At 36.9% G+C, this 22,667-nt stretch overlaps 1 protein-coding gene across 1 annotated transcript; it reads left to right on the top strand.

Moving 5' to 3' along the window:
• The first annotated feature begins 1,605 nt into the window (after nt 1-1,605).
• Nucleotides 1,606-22,667, top strand: LOC125670317 (QRFP-like peptide receptor). Its single transcript, XM_048905410.2, has 6 exons — nt 1,606-2,534; nt 11,864-11,985; nt 19,880-20,003; nt 20,171-20,376; nt 21,296-21,431; nt 21,599-22,667. Exons 1-6 carry the CDS (start codon nt 2,256-2,258, stop codon nt 21,947-21,949), a joined length of 1,218 nt encoding a protein of 405 aa, XP_048761367.1. The 5' UTR covers nt 1,606-2,255; the 3' UTR covers nt 21,950-22,667.

Raw genomic sequence — 22,667 nt, forward strand, 5'->3', positions numbered from 1 at the left:
TGGATACGCTAGAGCATGATCAGCGTATGATCAACTTTAAACCGAGACAGGCTACTGACAAATACGTTGATGTTACAGGGGTTTCAACTAACTGCAGAACTGTAGCTCTCTGAGAAAATATTGGGACATATCAGAGAGCTACAGATCCACCCCTTATAAAAACCCTGGACTTACGTCGCACAAAAAATGCGCACGGTTGAGGCTTCATATCGTTGTATCCATGCATTGCCGTCTCATAAATTTAATAATAAAAAAATTCCTAACATATTTTCCTACTATACTTGTGTCCAAACATACCTTCAAACGTTCATTTTTTTAAGGGGTGGATCTGTAGCTCTCTGATCTGTCCCAATATTTTTTCAGAGAGCTACAGTTCTGCAGATAGGTTTTAACAGTCTCGTTTAAAGTCAGCATTTCGACAATTATATGTATGTAGGTGGGGGTACAGAGAAATTCACTACATAGGGATAGCCATTTCCGCACCTACCCAGGGTTGCACTCGCACCTATGGAACCAAATCTCCTAGCAGCATGTAATCAACGCGTTAGACCATCTAGGAAAGTAAAAATAAACTTGCTTTCGATGACGATGGAGTTCTCGCCACGCTGTCACACACTACATAGTCATTGAGATACAGTCATTTGATTGCCGTAAATGTAGAGGATCATACATGATACATATTGCATTTGAAACAATATATATATATATATATATATATATATATATATATATATATATATATATATATATATATATTTATTTACGTCCCGTCGAGAATTTTTCACTCATATTGAGACGTCACCAGCTGTAGGTGAAGTACCAAATAGACCCATGCTTAGCGCTCAGGGCCGTAGTAGTGAGGGTTCTTTATCGTGCCAACGCCTGCCGTTTGCACACGGGACCTCCGTTTTTAGGGTTAAACCCGAAAGACTCACTTCTAAATGCCGAGCGTTTGGCGAAGGAGCAATCACTACCTATGGTTACGTCTTAGGTTTGACGCGGTCATGGTACGAGCGGGCTCGAACTTGCGACCTCCTGGTTACGAAGCTACCGCGACCGGTATACGTGCATTGATGGTCGAGCGGTCTAGCGCGCTGGTCACACGCTGCTAGGAGATTTGGTTCCGCAGGTCTTGTGTTCAGCCTCAGGTAGGGGCGGAAGTGGGTATCCATAAAATTGTGAATTTCTCTGTGCTTCCAAAAACGAAAGCTAATTAATGTGTGTTGCACAGTCACAATGCTATCATATGTAGTTCCAAAATATATGTGCAGTGAGTTTAGGAGTACATATTCACTTTTAATCAATTGATTCAAAAAGTTTCCCAATTAAGTGCAAGGTTTTCAACGACGCTATGCCCTAAACCAACTTTTCCTGCTCTAAGCTTGAAGTTAGAACACAAATGTAAGGTCCAAATTGTTAGTTCCATGAGAGACAGCAAAACGCAATACATGTAACTTTTGTATTCACCAAAAAGGTAGGGGTATTATTAAAGGTTTTGATACATTTAATGTTGATTGAAGTTTGGTGTACTTTTTCGTACTTTTGGATCAATTCATATGTTTTATAGCAAGGGATACATTTTTTTGTTTGTGTATTTCAAACGTTTTTTATTTAACGCCGGAAATTATCGTGTTTACTGAAATGCAATTTGATTAATGTATATAAAGTATTTTTCGATACTATACGGAGTCGCTATAAAAGCTGTGAACATTGGTGAATGATTTACAAATCATATCCTCGGCTTTATAAACAAGTCGAACGCTGATGACTGAAACAGTTTTCCTGTGGCCACGCCGATGAAACGGAGAATGGTCGATACGTTAATTCCATGGATTAAAAGAATCCAAAAGTTCTCTGGAGCGTATTCGATTTTTGGCTGAAGGGAAAGAACTTGAGATGATTATGACTTCGAATAATATCAAATTAAGTAAACCGGGGCAATAAAAAAGAATCATACTGTTAATTGAGGGAGGAGCGTTTTAGAAACAATCACTCCACTGTAGCTTAGAGGATACAGAGGGGAGCGGCTTTTGAGAAACCGCCGATAAAATGACGTATAGTGAAATAAACATCGAGATATGTTTTAGTAAGATAAGACATTGATAGAAACTTCGTGTGCAAGTATGGCTTTCTTCGTGAGATCAAACTGTAGATAATTGACACGCAACTTTTCTTCAGGTTCTGTGAAACAAAATGTCATTCATGCAGTTTTTAATATAAGCGGCGGCAGGACCAAAGGATTCGCCTCAGAAATCATGGAGAAACCGGGAAATTACGACACCGCATTTGATTATTATGACTACCCGTATGATTACAATTACACATACGAGGACAGCATCAGTTACCATCCTTTGGACGAACTAATTCCTAGTGTCACCTTCTATACCTTGATTGGTCTGTTCGGAATAGCGGGGAATCTTCTGGTCATCGTGGCGATTCTTTCTTTTCCTCGAATGAAGAGCATTACAAATATTTTCTTACTTAGTTTGGCGTCCGCCGACTTATTGCTGGTTTTAATCTGTGTCCCGATCAAGGTATTTAATTAGAGCTTACTGTTTAAATATTACAAAAAACAAATGAATCAAACTGTTCACATCAAACCAAATGTTCACAGAAAGTATATGAGAATTATGTGATGCAATAGTATATATTCCTGAGATTGTAATTTTCTATTTATTTTTTATTCTAGGAAAAGGGCATGCATAAGTTTCATCTATTACACTTGACTATTATAGTATGCTGACAATCAATTTTAAGTCTGTTTTCCGAAATCTTGTGTATGGTATCAATACACAATTAAATATTTTTTCACAGGGTTTTTTTTCTGAATAAGTATAGCTTTAAAATCAAGTTTTATTCCGGTAAACGATCAAATATAGATTAGCTATTAGAAAGTAAACCAAGTTTTGATAACAATTTTGACATACATACTGTATGTATAACGACATATAACATTTGCCAGACGAATAACATGTAGGGCTATGGAATACATTTTAGATACATGTAGCTTATTTTTGCATCATTGCAACATTTTTTTTTCTTGTAATACATGTACATGTAGTAAAACCCTGCTTTATCGCGTTTTCAGACATAATTTCAATTTTGATTAGGGACAAATTTCGTACAGTTCAATCAATCCATTTTCCGCGGATTCAAATTTGAGCACAGTAGTATTTAAACTGAACTGCTAGTGTAACAAACTTTAGATCAAACAGAAACATTATCATTCGTGACGTTTAGTCAAAACACTGTCTTCATTTAGAACTATAATATAAGTATACTGATATTAATTGTGAATGAATTTAGTTCTACATGAAATAGTGTTTTGGCTAACGATAACGTTTATGTTTGATCTAGCGCCAAACTTCAGTGTAAAGGGAGTCTGGAAAGAAAATGGAAGTTTCCTATAGATTTCATAAAGTACGAGTTCAATATTGTTTACCAAGAGAGGACCGTGATTGACAGGGTCTTTGTTCTTCCGCGATGTTGATAATTACAGCCGCTAACCACGGACACACATCAGTAAACGGCAGGCTGATAGCGGTTATAACTCGTGATTCTTGGGATTTCAGAGATGTCGAGAAAATTAACCATTGTTAAAGTAATAAATCTACTCATATTTTGAAAAAAAACTTTCAAAGCTATGATTCCGAAAAACTCCCGATGAGTTTGTTGCTTATGAGAGGCGGATCGAGTAATCGCGGTGAGGGAGGCACAAGTTTATGAGGCAGGGGGTCTGGGATCCGCTCTGAGGCCCCCAGTGGGTCCAGGGCGAAGCTTCCGAAAGGTTCTGGATTTTACAGAATTTATAGGGCTTGAAATATGTCTTCCATGTCATTTTTACCATTTTCTGTCATTTCTAATAAGGTGAAATTCATCAAATGACGTAAATTTTAAGGGGTTTTGGAAAAAATGTAAATTCTCCCAAATAAAAGTAAAATTGATAAATCCGAGAGTGGAAGAAATTATTGCTTCTTTTATCGTTTACATATTTCTAAACAAGAAACCACAATTTACCTATGTAGGGGGGAACACGCGCCGGCTGCCCCCCTCCCTCCCAAACCCGCCACTGGTAATAAAGGGTTAGTTCGTTGGCCGTGTTTTCTAAATGTACATTCCTTCAAGAATATTCCGCCCATGTAAAGAAGTCAGCAGCTATAAGGGCTACATAATTTGACACATGTTGAGTCATTTAGGAGTGAGAGTTCTTTATCGTGTTTATGCATGTTCTGAGATTTAACAGAGAATATCTCATCGAACAGCAGCCGATACTTTTTTTAACGAATTTATAAATTGTTTTAAACATCTTGAATTTCGCGCGTCCGGTATTCGAATCCACAACCTTCCGTCTTCGAAATGAGTGTTCAACCAACTAAGCCATAAAACAATGGAATTAGAGGGTTGAATTGACATTGGGAAGGATAAATGTCCAGTTTGTCTATTTTGAACTAATAAATAGAGAACAAAATTTCCTACATGTATATGATTACTTAAAAGTCATATACATTGCACATGGAAGAGTTGCAATTATACAATGTAGTTTACTTTGTCAGTATAAGCTAATGCAGATATTCTAAAATCTTCATTAAATATTAAAGTCACTAATATGAGATTGAATTTTTTTATAGAGATAAAGCCGGTTCTGAAATTATTCTCAAAAAATAAAGGTTGCTTCCTGTGTTTTGCTTACCTCTTTTGTAAAGTAATATTCCCTTGTGTGTGGATAGGAAATAACTTTTGAAATTGCTCTCGAGTTGATTGCTATTCTAATGGCTCATAAAGTGTAATATCACTATCTGCAACGTTGAAATAATAGAAATTGTGTAATGATTTAAGTCTGCATGCATTTTCACGAAACTTTCCCAAGATACGTCCTAAGTATGACAGGGAGAAAAGTAACGAACACCCTCAGATCAAATTCAGACACATGTTGGGATGTAGCTCGGAGGTATCTTAGGGACATCTTAAAAGTACTTAGGAACATTCTTGCAATCATATAGTTTTACGTTTATTTATATAGGTACTATTTATATAAGTACATATGATATATTTGAGTCATATGCAGCTACATGATTAAATCTAGAGAATCTATTTATCTATCTTTCTTGAATATATATATTGAAATTGGCATTGGTTTCGTCATAGACAATGAATACATAGTTCGATGCGTCGTCAAGGTCAAAGTTTCATTGGCTGTTAATTCTGTTTGAAGTAACAAAATGGTCAACGATACGATATTTCAGTACTTAAATCTAGTTTATATTTTTAGAAAATACATAAAACAATCAAATGTCTTTCTTTGTTGTTTTATCGGGTGATGAAAGTAGCTAACAATGCAAAAAAAATTATAACCCGCATACGCGGGTAATGATTTTTTTTTCTGCAATGCTAGCTACCTTCATCAAGCACCTGATAAAACAACAGAGAAAACATTTTATTGTTAAAATGTATGCAATGATAAGTTTATAGTTACCAATAAGCCACGCCACTTCAGTTTCTCCATATGTTCGATTCGTATATACCACCTGGTCTCTTTACTTTACAAACATGAAAATTAAATCACTATCACACACCCCCTTGAACATTAACAGAATTATACTTTTTTCTGTTAACTTTAGAAGAAATAAATTTCATTTTTCAAAAATACACAAGGGAATGAACTGCGATCACATGTTGTCCGCTCAATATCTTGAGAACCATTCACTTGATCGTAATGATATTTCATATGTAGATTGGTTATGAGTAAAAGTTGATTTTCAGGCCAAAAGGTCAAAGGTCATTCCACTCTGGGCATAGGAAAATACTGTCCACTCAATATCCTGAGAACCCTTTGCTTGACAAACATCAAACTTGGTATACTGGTATATTATAAGGGGTAGATGACCTCTATTAAATTTGGGTTTACACGGTTTAATTTGGGTTTACACGGTTTGATTGATTATTTATGGTTTTACGCCATTTTGGCATTATTTTAGCCATTACACCGCGGTTCACACGATCAAAGGTCAAACTGGCCATGCATGTTGTAATACCTGGTATATTGTCTCCTATATTTTAAGAATCATTTGTTTGATTGACACCAAACTTTGTATACTGGTATATCATAAGGAATATATGGCCTCTGTTAATTTTGGGTTCACGTGGTCAAGGGTCAAACTGAACATAGTAATATATTGTCTCCTATATCTTAAGAATCATTTGCTTAATTGACACCAAACTTGGTACTCTGGTAGATTACTTCTATTGAATTTTAGGTCATATGGTCAAGGGTCAATCCACTCTGGGCATAGGAAGATATTGTCCACTCAATACCTTTTCAATTTTGGGGGACATAGCTGTTTTACAAACATTTCTTGTTACATTTTACTTTCATTTCTGTCAGGATTCCCAAACGTTAGAATAGTCGTGCTATATTTATCAAGATTCATACGCACATTGTTCACATTCATGAGGAAGTGACTATAATTTCATTAGCATAGTAAAGATATCGAAGGCAAAAACATGGGAAACATAAGTAAATGAAGAAAACGTGACTTTATGTGAGTAGGTGCGTTCCATTAATAACACCAACCCTGTTTGGGAGGGAATTTTACTGATTGGATATGCTACGTTGGTCAACTGGCATCACGATGTTCTCGAGAGATGTTTGAATTGGGCATCGATTCATATCGCTTATGATGCGGCTTACACTAGCACTAGATATGTTGTCAACATCCTCGACAACTGCCTGAAAGCTACCAGTTGTACTATATATTAATACAGCCTTAATTTTTAAAGACACTGGCGATGCAAGTGATCGTAAGTGTATTATATGTAACTATCTGTATACATCTCCAAAAACTGGGCGCAAATGGATTATTTTAAAGGCCGTGAAAGTCTGTACTTACTCATGATAGCATTGATCAGTGTTGAAGTAATACAGGGATTGTCAAGGTCTCTAAATGTCCTTTCATGGTTTCACAATTTCTATTAACTCTCTGCATCAATATCGTGGTTGTCGCCATGTTTACAAACGTAGGATGATCTTGGGGCAAGTTTATGCAGTCCTAAAGTTAGGGCGAACTTATGGGGAGGTATTTTTATATCTAGGAAGGTTTCGAGAAACTGACTTTAAAAGACTAAGATATATCTAAGACATACTTAGTATACACCTTAGTCCTAAAATAGCTTCGTGAACAGGCCTGCTGATTCATATGACGAGACAATTGATAAATGCAACGATTCAGATTCGTTTGATTATATTCTGGGCAGGTGGTTTGATTATATTCTGGGCAGGTGGTTTGATTATATTCTGGGCAGGTGGTTTGATTATATTCTGGGTAGGTGGTTTGATTATATTCTGGGCAGGTGCTTTGTTCTGCTTGATTATATTCTGGGCAGGTGCTTTGTTATGTTTCATGGAAGTTATTGAGCAAGGTATTATTCCAAGCGGGAAAACTCAATTTCAGCTCGTGGATTTTATATGTGTAACATGTAGCGGTCATCCATCCAAAGGCTGATCACGCTCGCCGTTGCTTAACTTGTGTGATTAAGAGAGAGACTCTACCACATGATTAGAAAAGCTAGCTCACTAGCGAGACAGTATAAGTACCCTCTTATACTGTCCGCTACCCCCCCCCCTCCCTCCCCGCTTGGGGTTTTAAGCTTCGTCTCGAAGCTTAGCGTGAGTTCTCTCCGTGTTTTTGGTGCCCGCTCAGCAGCGGCATCCGCCGTTCCTGACGACAACTACCGTCGTCCCCGAACAAAGCCATGTCCGTACATGAACAATAAGCCCCAGAGCTCCGAAGAGACTCTACCTGAAGAAGGCCCACCAAACACCAGAGTCACTACGCTGCCATCAATTTGTAACGAGTAGCGGTCATCCATCCAGGGGCTATCATGCTCGCCGTTGCATAACTTGCGTTATCAAGAGAGAGACTCTAGTATAACATCACTACAAAAGCTAGCTCACTAGCGAGGCAGTATAAGTACCCTCTTATACTGTCTGCTACACATGTACAAAACTAAAATTTGATTTTAACTGTAACTGAAGCAAGTATAGAACTGGCTTTTCTTTACCTATCCCAAACTCACCACTGCAAAACTGAACACAGAAGAAAATAATCAAGGAAAGAGAGAGTTGCACCTTAGATGGCAATTTTTCTGCCCCAAAAGGAAGATTACAGTCCTATATTATGGCACAATAACCTATTTAGTTAAACGTTTCCAACCAATCTCCTGGCCTCAAGATGCATGGTACAGAATTTAGAAATTTCAAGAAATGCGCAGGTGTATTATAAACTCCAAACCATGATATCCGGGAATACCAGAAAGAGTTCATCACCGTTTTGAATAGAGCACAACGGAAATAAGTCTGGCCCCTTCCCACAATTCCGTTCACGAACTTTTTGTAGACTTAAGGGAAATTCATAAAAGGTGGCCAAGTACTGCTTCGCTGCTGTTGCACACTGGCTTCTCACCTCTGTGATCCAGGGTCGATTCTCGTTATTGGCATTCTAATTACCCCCACCCACCCCTTCGTGCGAACATCTGTACATGTGCAAAATTAGAATAAAGACCACATCAGTTGTCAGTTGGTTAGTTGTATATTGTTTAACGTCCCTCTTGAGAATTTTTCACTCATATGGAGACGTCAACAATGCCGGTGAGGGGCTGTAAAATGTAGGCCTTTGGCGCTTACGGCCTTTGAACAGGTAGGGCTCTTTATCGTACAACACCTGCTGTGACACGGGACCTCACTTTTTGCGGTTTCATCCGAAGGACCGCCCCATTTAGTCGTTTCTTACGGCAAGCAAGGGCCTTTTCTAACCCGGATCCCCACGGGACCACATCAAAAATGAATTCTGGGGCTGCCGTGGATTATCCTAGTATTTACCGTTCAAGGCGAATAAAGATTTACTTATTCGTTTTGTAAGTTGTGAAAGGATAGAAAATAAGTTGATTGTCTGTTTTTAAGATACACATGAAACATTTGTGTATCTCAAGTTCCTCGTGATAATTAACAAACCAATCGAGTCCAATTACATAACATACTACGAATGAAGATGAAGTTTTTAGTGTTAGGTATCGTCAATTGTTAAATGTGTTGTAAATACATGTATACTAGCGGAAAAAACAAACTGTGCATTATAAAATTTAGTATAATTTTTCTATATTTATTGTTTATATTTATAAAATCTAAACAATCGATAAAGGTGATGTTTTTTAACAATATCGGATAGTACCCGACTCAGATGCACGGACTTTTTCATGGTTAGTGAACACATGTTGTTTATTGAAGTGTTCGTACGCACGAGTTTTACTGGCCAATACTGTTTGGAGTAAGTGTAAAAGGTTTGTTTGGACACTATTCGTTAAGGAAAGCACTTTAGTTTTGACAAAATTTACCCTTCTGTAATGCCACGATTCAGCGAAAACGAACGTAATCGTGCTGTTGGGATGCTTCAAGCTGGAATGGCACAAAATATCGTAGCAAGACACTTTGGAGTTCATCGGAACACCATCCAGTCATTATGGAGACGTTTCCAACAATCTGGTAACACTCGGGATCGACCACGTTCTGGGCGTCCACGTGTGACATCGCGCCGACAGGACAACCACATTAGAATTGTGCACCTGAGAAATCGTTTCCAGACAGCAAGTTTGACTGCTCGTAGCATTCCTGGACTTCAACCAATCACTCCCAAGAACTGTGCGTAATCGTCTGCGCGAGCACAACATCAGACCAAAACGTCCAGCGGTGCGCCCAATACTGCTTCAACGTCATCGTATCGCTAGACTAGCGTGGTGCAGACGACATCTGCGATTCAGAATACAAGACTGGGCTAATATTCTGTTTACTGATAATCCAGATTTCATTTGGATAGCAGTGACGGCCGTTGTAGAGTGTATCGTCGCGTTGGGGAGCGGTACCAGGACGCTTGTGTTGTGCAACGTCGACAATTCGGTGGAGGTAGCGTTATGGTGTGGGGTGGAATAACAGCTCTACAAATTGTCAATAGAAATCTCACCGGCGTACGCTATCGAGACGAAATTATTCAGCGCCATGTGATACCCTTCATACAGAGACAGCAAAATCACATCACTCTGCAGCAAGACAACGCAAAGCCACATGTTGCACGTGTAGTCGGGGACTTTTTTGTTCAACAGAATCTCGATGTCTTGCCTTGGCCAGCTGTTCCCCCGATTTATCGCCGATCGAGCACGCCTGGGATGAAATGGAACTTCGTCTACGCCGTTTACCAAATCAGCCAGTGACATTGGCTGATTTAGGCCAGGCTTTAACCAACATCTGGAACAACATCCCTCAAGCATTTCTGAACACTTAAGTGGCATCAATGAGGCGCCGTTGTCAAGCATGCGTGAATGCAAATGGTGGTCACACGCGTTATTAACTTTTTAAATTCAAGTTCGAATACTAGTGTCTTTCGAGTGTGCTGAAATTGACTTTATTCGACGTTAACATTAATGGATTATGAAATGTAACGAATACATTTGTTAACAGTATTACAAAAAAATAGAATTTGTTCATTGTTATTTTTTATTATTTTTTCATATATTAAATAATGCACAGTTTCTTTTTCCCGCTAGCATATGTATCCATTCATTTCAGTAACATCAGCTACCGGTATTCTCATTGGATGCGATAGGTTTTTTTTCTAAATTCTAAATCCAAGACGTTGACGACTGTTTTTGCCCTCAATGAGATAAGATTAAAGTCTGGTTTCTCCATTTCTCTATCGCTTTGTAATTTGTTTGAGCTGTTGTAATAATCATATCGGACGTCAACAGTTTTGAATGATAATTACTTTTTGTTGCATTATAGAATGTTTTAAAGATAGATATATTCTACTGCGGTTTCAGCAAGATAATAGGTATCCCTGTACTATCAAATCTTTTATTTAATTGTTGTTTTAGATACTTGAAATAAGTTGTAATCTCTCGTTATAATTGATGGTTTGGAAACTAGATTCGAGATTTCAGTTAAACTGATGTTAATTGAGGAGTTATATGTGCAAAAAATCGGTTGTGTTGATCCATATAAATGTGTAACTAATTCCCCGTGTTGTTAAAATTGCTATTGGCACTACATTCTTGTATAAATGACCTCTTGCATTGGATAACGACAACGAATTAAGTTTTTGATGCGTAAATGGAGAGGGTTTTTAATTCTAAAAAGTTAAAGATTCACGTGTTTTAAACCGACCATATTCATTTGCTTTAGATCAATATATATATATATTTTTGAAAAATATCTCTCAGAAGACTTTAACCAAACAGTTCACAACAAATTTTGAAGTATAGTAAAACACGCTTATAGCGAAGTGCTGGGGGAATGAACAATTACAGTAAAACACGCTTGTAGCGAAGTGCTGGGGGATGAACAATTACAGTAAAACACGCTTATAGCGAAGTGTTGGGGGATGAACAATTACAGTAAAACACGCTTATAGCGAAGTGCTGGGGATAAACAACTTTGATGAGTTATAAAACTAATTCGTTATATCCTATAAGTTCATAAAATGTTTTAAAACTACAGGGATTGAAAATCATTTCGCTGTAAATATGAATTCATTATAAGCGTGTAAGCTGTAACTGTGTTTACTTTAATGTTAATTATACAATATTGAAAACTAGACTTGGAAAATTTAATTTTCCATACATGAAGAAATATAGCTTTATTACATTTTTATCTTTATTAGTTTTATATCATTTCAAAGAAGAATTAACCTCTTCAGTCTCGGTTGGTTGAATACAATTATCTAAACAGACACTAGGGGGAATGGCTTCATGAAGGTTACATTATTTGTTTACAAAGACAACTGTACTTTATCCATATTTATGCTAAAATTTCATCTAACAGTGTGCAGCGTTTTTCTCCTATACATGGCGGATGGGCGACTTCCTATGTACCTTCGTGGCCTACATACAGAACGTATCCATGGTGTGTTCCGTGATGACCCTTACTGTCATGAGCATAGAGAGGTATTACTATCATAATAATCTAGTAATCATAAAGTGCTTATATTTTGTTTGACACAAATATTTAAAGTGTATACGATTCTGGTGTACAGTTGAAAATATTTTGAGATATGATTTATAATTAACATGTACTCCGGTTTCCTAATTCGAGGCTGCAAATTCCCTGACAGTTAACTTATTTTTACTCCGAATAAAAGTGTCGACTAACTTATCCAACGCCAAATTTGCCGAAATTAGTCGATTGTATAGCTACTTAAAACAACTTTCTTAAACACTGAAATTAGTCGATTGTATAGCTACTTAAAACAACTTTCTTAAACACTGAAATTAGTCGATTGTATAGCTACTTAAAACAACTTTCTTAAACATTGAAATTAGTCGATTGTATAGCTACTTAAAACAACTTTCTTAAACACTAAAATTAGTCGATTGTATAGCTACTTAAAACAACTTTCTTAAACACTGAAATTAGTCGATTGTATAGCTACTTAAAACAACTTTCTTAAACATTGAAATTTGTAATTTTTCATTGTGAAAATACAAGAGTAAAAATATCACTTTTATTCCTTTGATAAATGCAATATTCCAGAATAGAAAATGTAATAAGTAGTAAAAGTTAAAAGTAATAAATTAAAAAACGATCACTAAAAAGTTCGATAACAGTTTGTCCTCGGAAGGTGGACGAAATTAACCATGACTACCCGACATTGGTGTCAATTATGCTACTATAGGTACAAAAATGTGGTTGATATATAATGAAGATTTTCTGCTTGACAAACGTGGACATTTCAATTACCGGAATCCCTTGACGAGTCATTTTCCATTTTTAACAAGGTCATTAGTTTTACATGGTGGTGTTATATCGATCTTGAAGACGATAAATATCTGGGATTGCGAGTAAGACAGTATTGTCTTGTTTCCTACGAGGTTAAACTTAATTAATTTTGCAATAAAACACTAAAATCTATTATCTTGTCCCAATTTTTATGGATATTGAATTATCAAAATGAAATAATGAAATGGTTAGAAGCAAGGGCGGATCCAGAAATAATGAAATGGAGTGTAATGAGTGCCGAAGGGGCATGCTTTCCCGGAATGAAGCAAAATTGTGCGTTCTGAAGGTTCTCTATCACGAAATAATCCCTTTTTTTGGGTTATAGGCCTAATATTTTTGGGTGAAATGGCAGGCAAATAGGGCAAAATTGAATTTACATTTAACTTTGTAAAAGTATGAGAATATAATATTTTATACATACCAATATTCACTAGGACAAACCATGGAATTTGTCTATAAAGTAAGATATATTTATAGTTTGTTATATTATTTTGAATTTTGGAGAATCCCTACAAATGGTTCGAGGGGAGGGGGGGGGGGGCGGGTCTGACAGAGTATTTTCGACGAAGACTGCTTTCTAAGCATCGCTAATTGGCCTTTGTATATTTGAAATTAAGGTATTATTCTGATTTCTTGATTAACAATGATACATAACTTGGTGTGGTATTTAAACAATGCTCCGTCAACAAAAAGGGGCGTACCTTCCCCCTATCCGCCGCTGCGAAGTTTCCATACTGATGACCCTTAAATTACATGTACATATAGCTCACAGATGGTTTCCAACGACCAGTATAAGACCAGAGCCTCGTGTATACGTCAGAAATTACATGTACATATAGCTCACAGATGGTTTCCGACGACCAGTATAAGACCAGAGCCTCGTGTATACGTCAGAAATTACATGTACATATAGCTCACAGATGGTTTCCAACGACCAGTATAAGACCAGAGCCTCGTGTATACGTCAGAAATTACATGTACATATAGCTCACAGATGGTTTCCAACGACCAGTATAAGACCAGAGCCTCGTGTATACGTCAGAAATTACATGTACATATAGCTCACAGATGGTTTCCAACGACCAGTATAAGACCAGAGCCTCGTGTATACGTCAGAGATGCGTGTACATTTCCAGTATCAACTATGCATGTTGTTTTACTTCCCTTCGTGCAGCAGTTGTTAAAGCTCATCTGCTTAATGAATACGTTTCCCTACTTCGTTGAAAGGAGCAATATTGTTTAAAATCATACATTTATAACTGCTGCTAGGTCATCTTAATTAAAGACTTATAATTCTTAAATGACCTATGATCGGACCTTTTCAAAAGCTTATGATAAGGCAAGGTGTTGCAGCATGAAAGGTGAAAATAACGAACAGTGATCATTTTCACAACTGCTATAAGCAACACAAAATAGAGAGTTGGGCAAACACAGACCCCTGGATATACTGAATATAATGACAGAGCTTAAAAACTTTCTTTTAAACCTCAATGTCAAATTACTGAGTTTTGGAAATCACAATTACCATAAATCCATGTTGCTGTTGTTGATTTTTTAAAAATCTTATCACCAAACCATTTACGACTTTGAAGTCAATCAGTATTCGTGTTAACCCTAAGTCTCTTTTGGCTAAGCCTTACAGTTTTGACATTTGTTTGTATCACTGTGTAAGATAAGTTGTGTACCACCTTGGTAAACCTCTAGCTCAAGGTCAAATTGAATAGAGTTTGCACCACAATTCAACACTTTATCCAACATGATATCTTGATCGCTCATTATTACTTTCATTGAACCATCTTGTCTGTATTTCCTTATGTGGTTTCTGTTAGCGATCAGGTTTACTCTTGTAATTGACCAAATATCACGGTACGACACTCCATTCATAAGCAGTATTCTAGCCAGCTCTCTTGTGCTGTATTATGCGTATAAATTGATAAATTCCAACTGTATCCGCAACACTTATTGGCTTTTTTATTATGCCATTATTATTGGCACTTTGTGGCTCTATCCAGAGAAATTCCCTTTCTCATTCACAGGGGAAAAACATCAGCTAGTTTCAGTGCTTTGAAAGGCATATTTGTAAGAAATAATGACAGTTCCGTCTTTCGTTATCTCATTATCAGGGGAAGATATTAAAATGTTCATTTACACGCGCCAAACTTCATCAACTTAGATGTGTTGTTTCCGTTTCAAATGTCTTTTTCCTGGAATCCTAAAAAGACCGTGCCCCTTGTTTAATCTGTCAACGCCATGATGCGTTTCATCACTGGTAAAGAAATTTTCATTTAAGTTTAGTATTTATCTTCACCAATAATTTCCATGAAAGGTGAAGGTAACGAACAGTGATCAATCTCCTATTATAAGGAAAACAAAATAAAGAGTTGTGCAAACACGGATCCCTGGACATACCAGAGGTGGTATTAGGTGCATAGGAGGAGTAAGCATCCCCTATCGACCGGTCACACCCACCGTGAGCTCTGTCTTGATCAGTTAAACAGAGTAACCCGTAGTCAAAAGCAGTGTGCCAAGAACGGCTTAGCAATCGGTATGATACCAGTAGATGACAATAGTGTGTACGATAAATGGTTATGTTGTACCCAAATATCTGGAGTTTTATTTAAGGGGGAAAAATTAAAATACACGAGGGTATGAATTTCGACGATTCACACCGGCATACTTCATGAAGCGCGTACAACTTTTATTGCCCCATTGTTGAATTTAAACTGGATTAGAAATGGTTGTTCTGCCATTATGATGACATATGGATCTACTATAAAAATGCATGCACAAATATGTTGACAGTAATCGCGTATTTCCCTGACATTAAACAAAAAGGCGAAGATAACGAACAGTAATCAATCTCATAACTCCTATAAGCAATACACAATAGAGAGTTGGGCAAACACGGACGTCTGGATATACCAGAGGTGGGATCAGGTGCCTGGTAGTAGTAAACATCCCCTGTCGACCGGTCACACCCGCCGTGAGCCCTATATCTTGATCAGGTAAGCGGACTTATCCGTAGTCAAAATCAGTGTGCCAAGAACGGCCTAACAATCGGTATGAAACACGTCAGACAGCATTTGACCCAATGATAGGTTGTATTGGCAAACCAGATCGTTATAATGACCATAGAATTTGCGAAGTGCTGACTTTAAACGAGACTGTTGGAACCCCAGTAACATCAACTTGTTTGTCAGTAGCCTGCTTGGATTTAAAAACTGCCATAAGCAGAACAAGCTCTTGCGTATCGAATCAGTTGAGATATACAGTGAAGTCCACCGTCACCACCACCACCGTCACCACCACCACCATACCTATTGATGTTGAAATGTGGTACTTCACCTACAGCTGGTGATGTCTCAATGAGTGAAAAATTCTCGACGGGACGTAAAATAGTCAATCAATCAGACTTTTTAGAACTGAATGGGCTGTTTTATTTAGTGATCGAAAGTTGATTTTGTTTGTTTGATGTGCCTTTGGGAAATTTTCACTCATATTGAGACGTCATCAGCTGTAGGTGAAGTGACAGAACTAGACGCACATGGTCGTAACAGTGTGGGTTCTTTATCATGCCAACACCTGCCACAACACGGAACCTTGATTTTAAAGGTCTCATCCGAATGACCTGCGACTCTCACTTCTAAACTCAGCGTTTGGCGAAGGAGCAGTCGCTAACTATTTATACACCTTAGGGTTAACGCGGTCAAGGTTCGACCTTCACAAAGAGTATTGCATGTTTATTTCTTCTGTTTTTCCGATATAAACATCATGGCCTGGAAAAATATTTCTAGCGTATTTTACCAGTTATTCTGTTTGAAGCAAAGGGTTTCTTATATGGGTTTCCTCTCCATTACAAAGTTAGGCGTGAAACAAATATTTCTAACATATCTACCAGACCAAATGACAATAAACTATGGTAATGAAACACTCAGATCTTAATAAATTAGGTTATAGTGTCTCCTATACAAAGTGTGGCATGGACAGCTATTTCTACTTTACGGTACCATTTTAAAACTTGGCCAAATGATTGATTGATTGAATATTGTTTAACGTCCCTCTCGAGAATCTTTCACTCAAATGGAGACGTCATCATTGCCGGTGAAGGGATGTAAAATTTAGCCCTAAGCTCGGCTCTTATGGTCATTGAGCAGGGAGGGATCTTTATCGTGCCACACCTGATGTGAAACGGGACATAGGTTTTTGCGGTCTCATCCGAGGGACCATCCCATTTAGTCATCTCTTACGACAAGCAAGGGGTACTGATGACCTATTCTAACCCGAATCCCTACGGAATTCGAACTAGTGATCCTTCAGTGGGTCGCCGAACTAGTGGGTCGTCGAAGTAATAAACCTTCGAACAAGTAAAGTGTGACCACTTTGACATATCATTTGTAGCCTTGAAAACCGATAAGATACGAGAATATTAGAGTTCGAACCCCCGCCTCGTGAGTTCGAACCCCCACCTCAAACCTAAGACGTAACCATCGGTAGTGATTGCTCCTTCGCCAAACGCTCGGCATTTAGAATTGAGAATCAGTCACGTGTCTTTTGGACAGTGGTCTCGTGTCGCGACAGGCGTTAGTACGTTAAAGGCCGTAATCGCTTTAGCATTAGGTCTAAAGAACTGCAAACGATAGTATTGTTTCGCCGTCTACCTTCTGGTAAATTTTTAAAAGTTATCATTTTTGATTGATATTTTATGTCAATATAGATATTTATATGAATTTTCATAAAAGTTGATTTATTATGCAAAACAAAGAGAGATAACTCTATAATTTGAATCAAAATCACGTAGGCCTATTTCACAAAAATATTTTAACACAACACCCCCACCCCCCACCCCCACCCCATGAAAAACAAATTCCTTTTTGCAGGTATTATAAATTGCCATTTAGCAAATTTACACCAAAACTTCTGTTGTTTCGCGGGGTGTGTGAGAAATGAAGATTAACCATTTGTTATTCAATAATGTAAAGTAATTTGACAAATTAATAAGCATTTTAAAATATATGACGTTTTAAAGCCCGGTTTCAAGGAACATATATTTCTACTCCATAAATCAAAAGGAGTTGAAATTAAGAGCAATCGATTAATTAACACTGGTATTAAAGTTAATAATCGATTACTAATGGATTCTATTTTGCATTTTAAAAAGATATTAGCAAAATTGCAAAGCTGTTTTATATTATACGAGTTGAAAATGTAAAAGGGAATCTAGAGTTAGCGTGCGTAGTTTTTCGTAGTACTTCGACGTCTCAATATTAGTGAAAACACTAACCAAAGTTCTAAGACTCTGTCACCAGGGGACAATAAACCGTATGACAGACTGCGTTAATGTTTGTAAACAGGTTTCAAATGAATATCTATATAAAGAACTAAACCGCAAATAATTAAGACAGAATGGTTTACTAATTTACTAATAAGTACGGGTCCCATGTCGCGACTTCTCAATATGAGGGGAACATTCTCGACGAGACGTTAAAAAAAACAACAATCAATCAATCATTGGGTCAAATTTCGGGTTTCATATCCATTGTTCGGCCGTTCTTTATACACTGATTTTGACTGCGGATTACTCCATTCACCCGATCGAATAGGGCTCAAGGCGGGTGTAACAGGTCAACATGGGATCCTTACTCCCCCTAGGCACCTAGATCACTCTGGTATGTTTAGGGTTCCGTGTTTGTCCAACTCTTAGCTATGAGAATGATCAATGTTCATTATCTTCTCCGTTTCAATAAAGGAGTTTGTTCTTGATACGCAGATTTTAAAAAAAATTATGTTAGACTTTATTAGTCCTCTGTAGTGGCCCTATCCTTTTTGCTAGGGGGCATGAAAGGGCTTGCTTTAAATAGGATGCATGAAAGCATGAAATGAATTCTCTTCAAAAGAAGGTTTTTAAAAGATCTTTTTACTAAATACTTTTTATTATAATGATACAATATAACTTTGAACATCTTATTGTAGCCATCATCGAAAGGTCATTTAAATATACAACACATGAAGATTTTTGCAATTTTGATAAATTGTTACTTCCTAGTTCTTATTCCTCGCCATGGTCTCATGAGTCATAGTTTGTGTAAATCAATATATGTTTAGTACTTTGGGACTGGAGCACTCAGAGTTTGGAATTTCGACGTAAATTAGGCTAAATTCAAAATTTTAAAGAAAACCCAGTAATATGAAAAGCAATATCAAATTATACCATTATTTGTGTTTTTGTATTACTTTGATCCAGAACGATAATGACAAGGCTTTCTAATACACAAGTTAAGTCACATCAAGAACAATTGTGGTATGAATTATCTAATTACTACGGAATCCAATATGTCTGATTAACAGAGGCGCTTGAATTTTTCTTGAAAAACATGCAGTAATGAAACTTATTTTAATCGCACATTTAGTAAGATTTTCATCGGGAAAAATCCCAATACATTTTGGGAAACATAGGCAAATTTCTCTGGGACTGGGGTGTCGATATTCAGCCTTAAATTGACCCTTAAAAATCGACGAGAACAAGCTGGAACCTACACTGCATAAAGAATTGCATTGTTCTTGAGAAGTTTTCCCACTATGTTCCTGTGTCAAACTTTTTATCACTATTGTTGTCCTGGGGTCAGGATTTCATTCGCCATGTACATGTACGATAGGTTTCATATGAATTTCTAGTCCAGTGGCTCTTGCGTAGAACCCCAAATCTTATTTTTGCTATTTTTGTCATCTCATGGAATAGAGTGTGTGATGTTCACTTGAATCATCTTGGCGTAAAGATGTCTTATGCTTGGTTAACTGAAATTCGCCTGGTAGTTCAGTGACGACATCAACAACAAACGAGTGAGGAACATTTTATCAGAAAAAAAAACTATGGCTCAGGTGCGCAAAAATTCATTAAATTGGAAAGGAATTGCTCATCGTGAACGTCATATACAATTAACTATGTGGTACTTTAATTTTCATCAATCGTCTAACATGTGCATGCCTCCTATACTATGATGTACATGTATTTGAATTACTGTATCTGTAACCTATTGAGCTGATTGGCTTGATTTCCATCAACAGATTTGTTGCCATTCTGTATCCTTTAAGAGCACGATCGGTCTGTACCATGAAACATGCGAAACTTGTAACGATTCTGATCTGGATCGCCTCGTTCATCATCGCCGTACCAACAGTGTTCGTTCAGGTCAGTAACCCACTGTCAGATATCAAAGGCGTGGAGTGATAACCATTAGAAACAGAATTATCCTATAAACAATATCAATCCGAAATGATTTGTAGGCAACGAAGAAAGAGAGTTTAGGGAAAAGTATGTAATAATAAATAAACTGATAAGTTTGGTCTCCATTGTAGAAGTTGAAAGAAGTGGGTAATCCACAAAGAACGGCCCACTGGTGCGTAAAGCAGTTCCTGTCGCATGGTTTTGAGATAGCGTACGAGGTGTACATGTTCGTGATTCTGTTCACCATCCCGCTGGTAGTCATGCTGGTGACCTACATTCGAATTTCTATAGAGATATGGGACGTGGTATCCAAACGAGCAGTCCTACGATCCGGGAGGTATTAGTTTGTCATGTGCATGGGTTTTATGTGATGAATATACAAATAATCTGTTGGAACAACTGTTGAAATTTTAATGTATTGAAAGATTTCAAATTAAAATTAGTTATTTAGGTATGTGCTTTTAAACTTCTTTGATTTTTCAATATTTTCATGTTTTTTGGTGGATTTAAAAAAAAAATCATATCAAAAGATTATGCAATTCAAACCTAACGTAAGTTTCCTTTCAACCATATTGATTCTATGACGCACTTCCTCATATATTTGATTTTTTGTTGATCTACAGTGGTATAAATAACATCCATTTAGTTAGCGTATTCGCTCTTAATGATGAACTGTATACTCGTAATCTAACTAATTTGTCTTATAACTCTATATTAAACCGTTTAAGGAAAATGTCACTGCACTAAAACTGTCTTCTTGTAAACGTAATGGCTATTGTTATGTTTCCTAATAATGAGACATAATGTGTTTTACACCGAAGCGCTTTAAGGGTTTAATATGGTCAAAAAGCACTCTAAAAAGATCTTCCTGTTTCGCCATCAATCTCGCATATTGCTGAATGTATTCTAAAAGCTCTAACTTCTTAATATTGATTTTCTTTACAACTCTAACTGTGAGTTATGCGTTATACTATTTTAACTAAGATGTCTGAAATATAATCTTCAAATCAGGCAGATATTTTTGTATGATCGGAAGCATCATTAATTTGTAAACAAGGGTTGCCCAAGTGACGCATAATTTTCGTAACTTCTCTTTTTGAAGAGTTCCAAAAGTTTATAGTTCCAATATCCCGTATTTAACACAAAGTGAATATTACATATATGAGGGTTGCCCTTTTTTATTTATCAAAACTTCTGACGAGTCACGGCTTTACACAAGTTGATGAAACTAAATTTCCATATGCTATATCTTGCAGTGAGTACAATTACTCGTCCAATCCAAGTAATGGCGGAATGGCGAAGGAATCATCATTCTTGACACAATCCTCTTCGAGAGGATCTACAAAGGCAGTCCCAAGCACGTTTAGTGAAGACGCGAAAACGAGGAAACAGGTACATGTGAATCAAGATGGAGATTTATTTATTCATTGAATTCTCAGTACAGAGTCTCAGTTTCACCCACCATTTGTACCTTTTTTTAAAGTTCATCCCTTCTAAATTTCTGTCGAAACTCTCTTGAAAATGTAGTATATTAATACTAGTCTTGTTTCGCTTTACAGGTCATTTTGATGCTTATGGTGATAGTTGTGCTTTTTGCGATATGCTGGGGACCAATTCTGTTGAACAATTTGTTAGTTGCAGCAAGAGTAATCAGTGATTTGCACGAGGGCTTCCTGAAGCCGATGCGCATGACCTTCCATCTCATGTCATATGCAAACAGCTGTATCAACCCCATTGTTTATGGATTTATGTCCAAGAACTTTCAAGACAGTTTGAAAAGTGTTTTTAAATGCTGCAATTCTCCCCAGACGTATCGAACATATGTATACAGTACGGACACAACCAGGGCGTCTATTCTGAAATCTAGCAACAGCGAGGAGAAGGATAATGGTTGCATGGAAATGAATTAATTATTTCACAAAGATGTGTTTAATCAACATACAATGATTTTAATGAATTAATTAGTTCACAAAGATGTGTTTAATCAACATAACGATTTTCAAGACATTGTACATAACAATATTATACTCGTAACCATGACAATATCATACTCCTAGATTTAGCTTGAAGTGTGGTGGCTTAAAATCTGTTTTACTTTACAAGTACCATTTTCATGTATTAGTGCTGGTTGTTAATTGACATATGAACTTTACTTCTGAACAAATCTCACTCAGAATCTGGAAGATTGATAGAAACATTAGGTTATCTACAATAGAACTAGTCTTATCTCACGACACTTTACATTCTGTTAAACAGCATACAGGAATAAATGTATTTATCACTGCAACAACTTTTATATCAAGTGCATGGACTTCTTTTTATTCTGGCACATGTTTGTCACTAGTCTAATATAATAGAATTTTTCTTACATTTTCAAATTATCATCATGTCATGTTGTAAACAACAAGATACGCTATATATATAAGTATTTCTGCCTGTAGATGTGCTAATCGTGTTTCATTACGCCTACTGACTGCTATTGATATCCGTAGCAAATCTATTCTGCTCCCTATTTTGGTGATCCTCCGATTTTTGAAGTCCCATTAAGGAGTTTGCACACAATACTGAAAAATAAATGTAATTTCTTTGCCTTTGATTAGTGTTAATGAATAAAATTGACAAGACATG

Source organism: Ostrea edulis, chromosome 4 (genome assembly GCF_947568905.1).
Source record: "Ostrea edulis chromosome 4, xbOstEdul1.1, whole genome shotgun sequence".
Classification (NCBI taxonomy): Eukaryota; Metazoa; Mollusca; class Bivalvia; order Ostreida; family Ostreidae; genus Ostrea; species Ostrea edulis.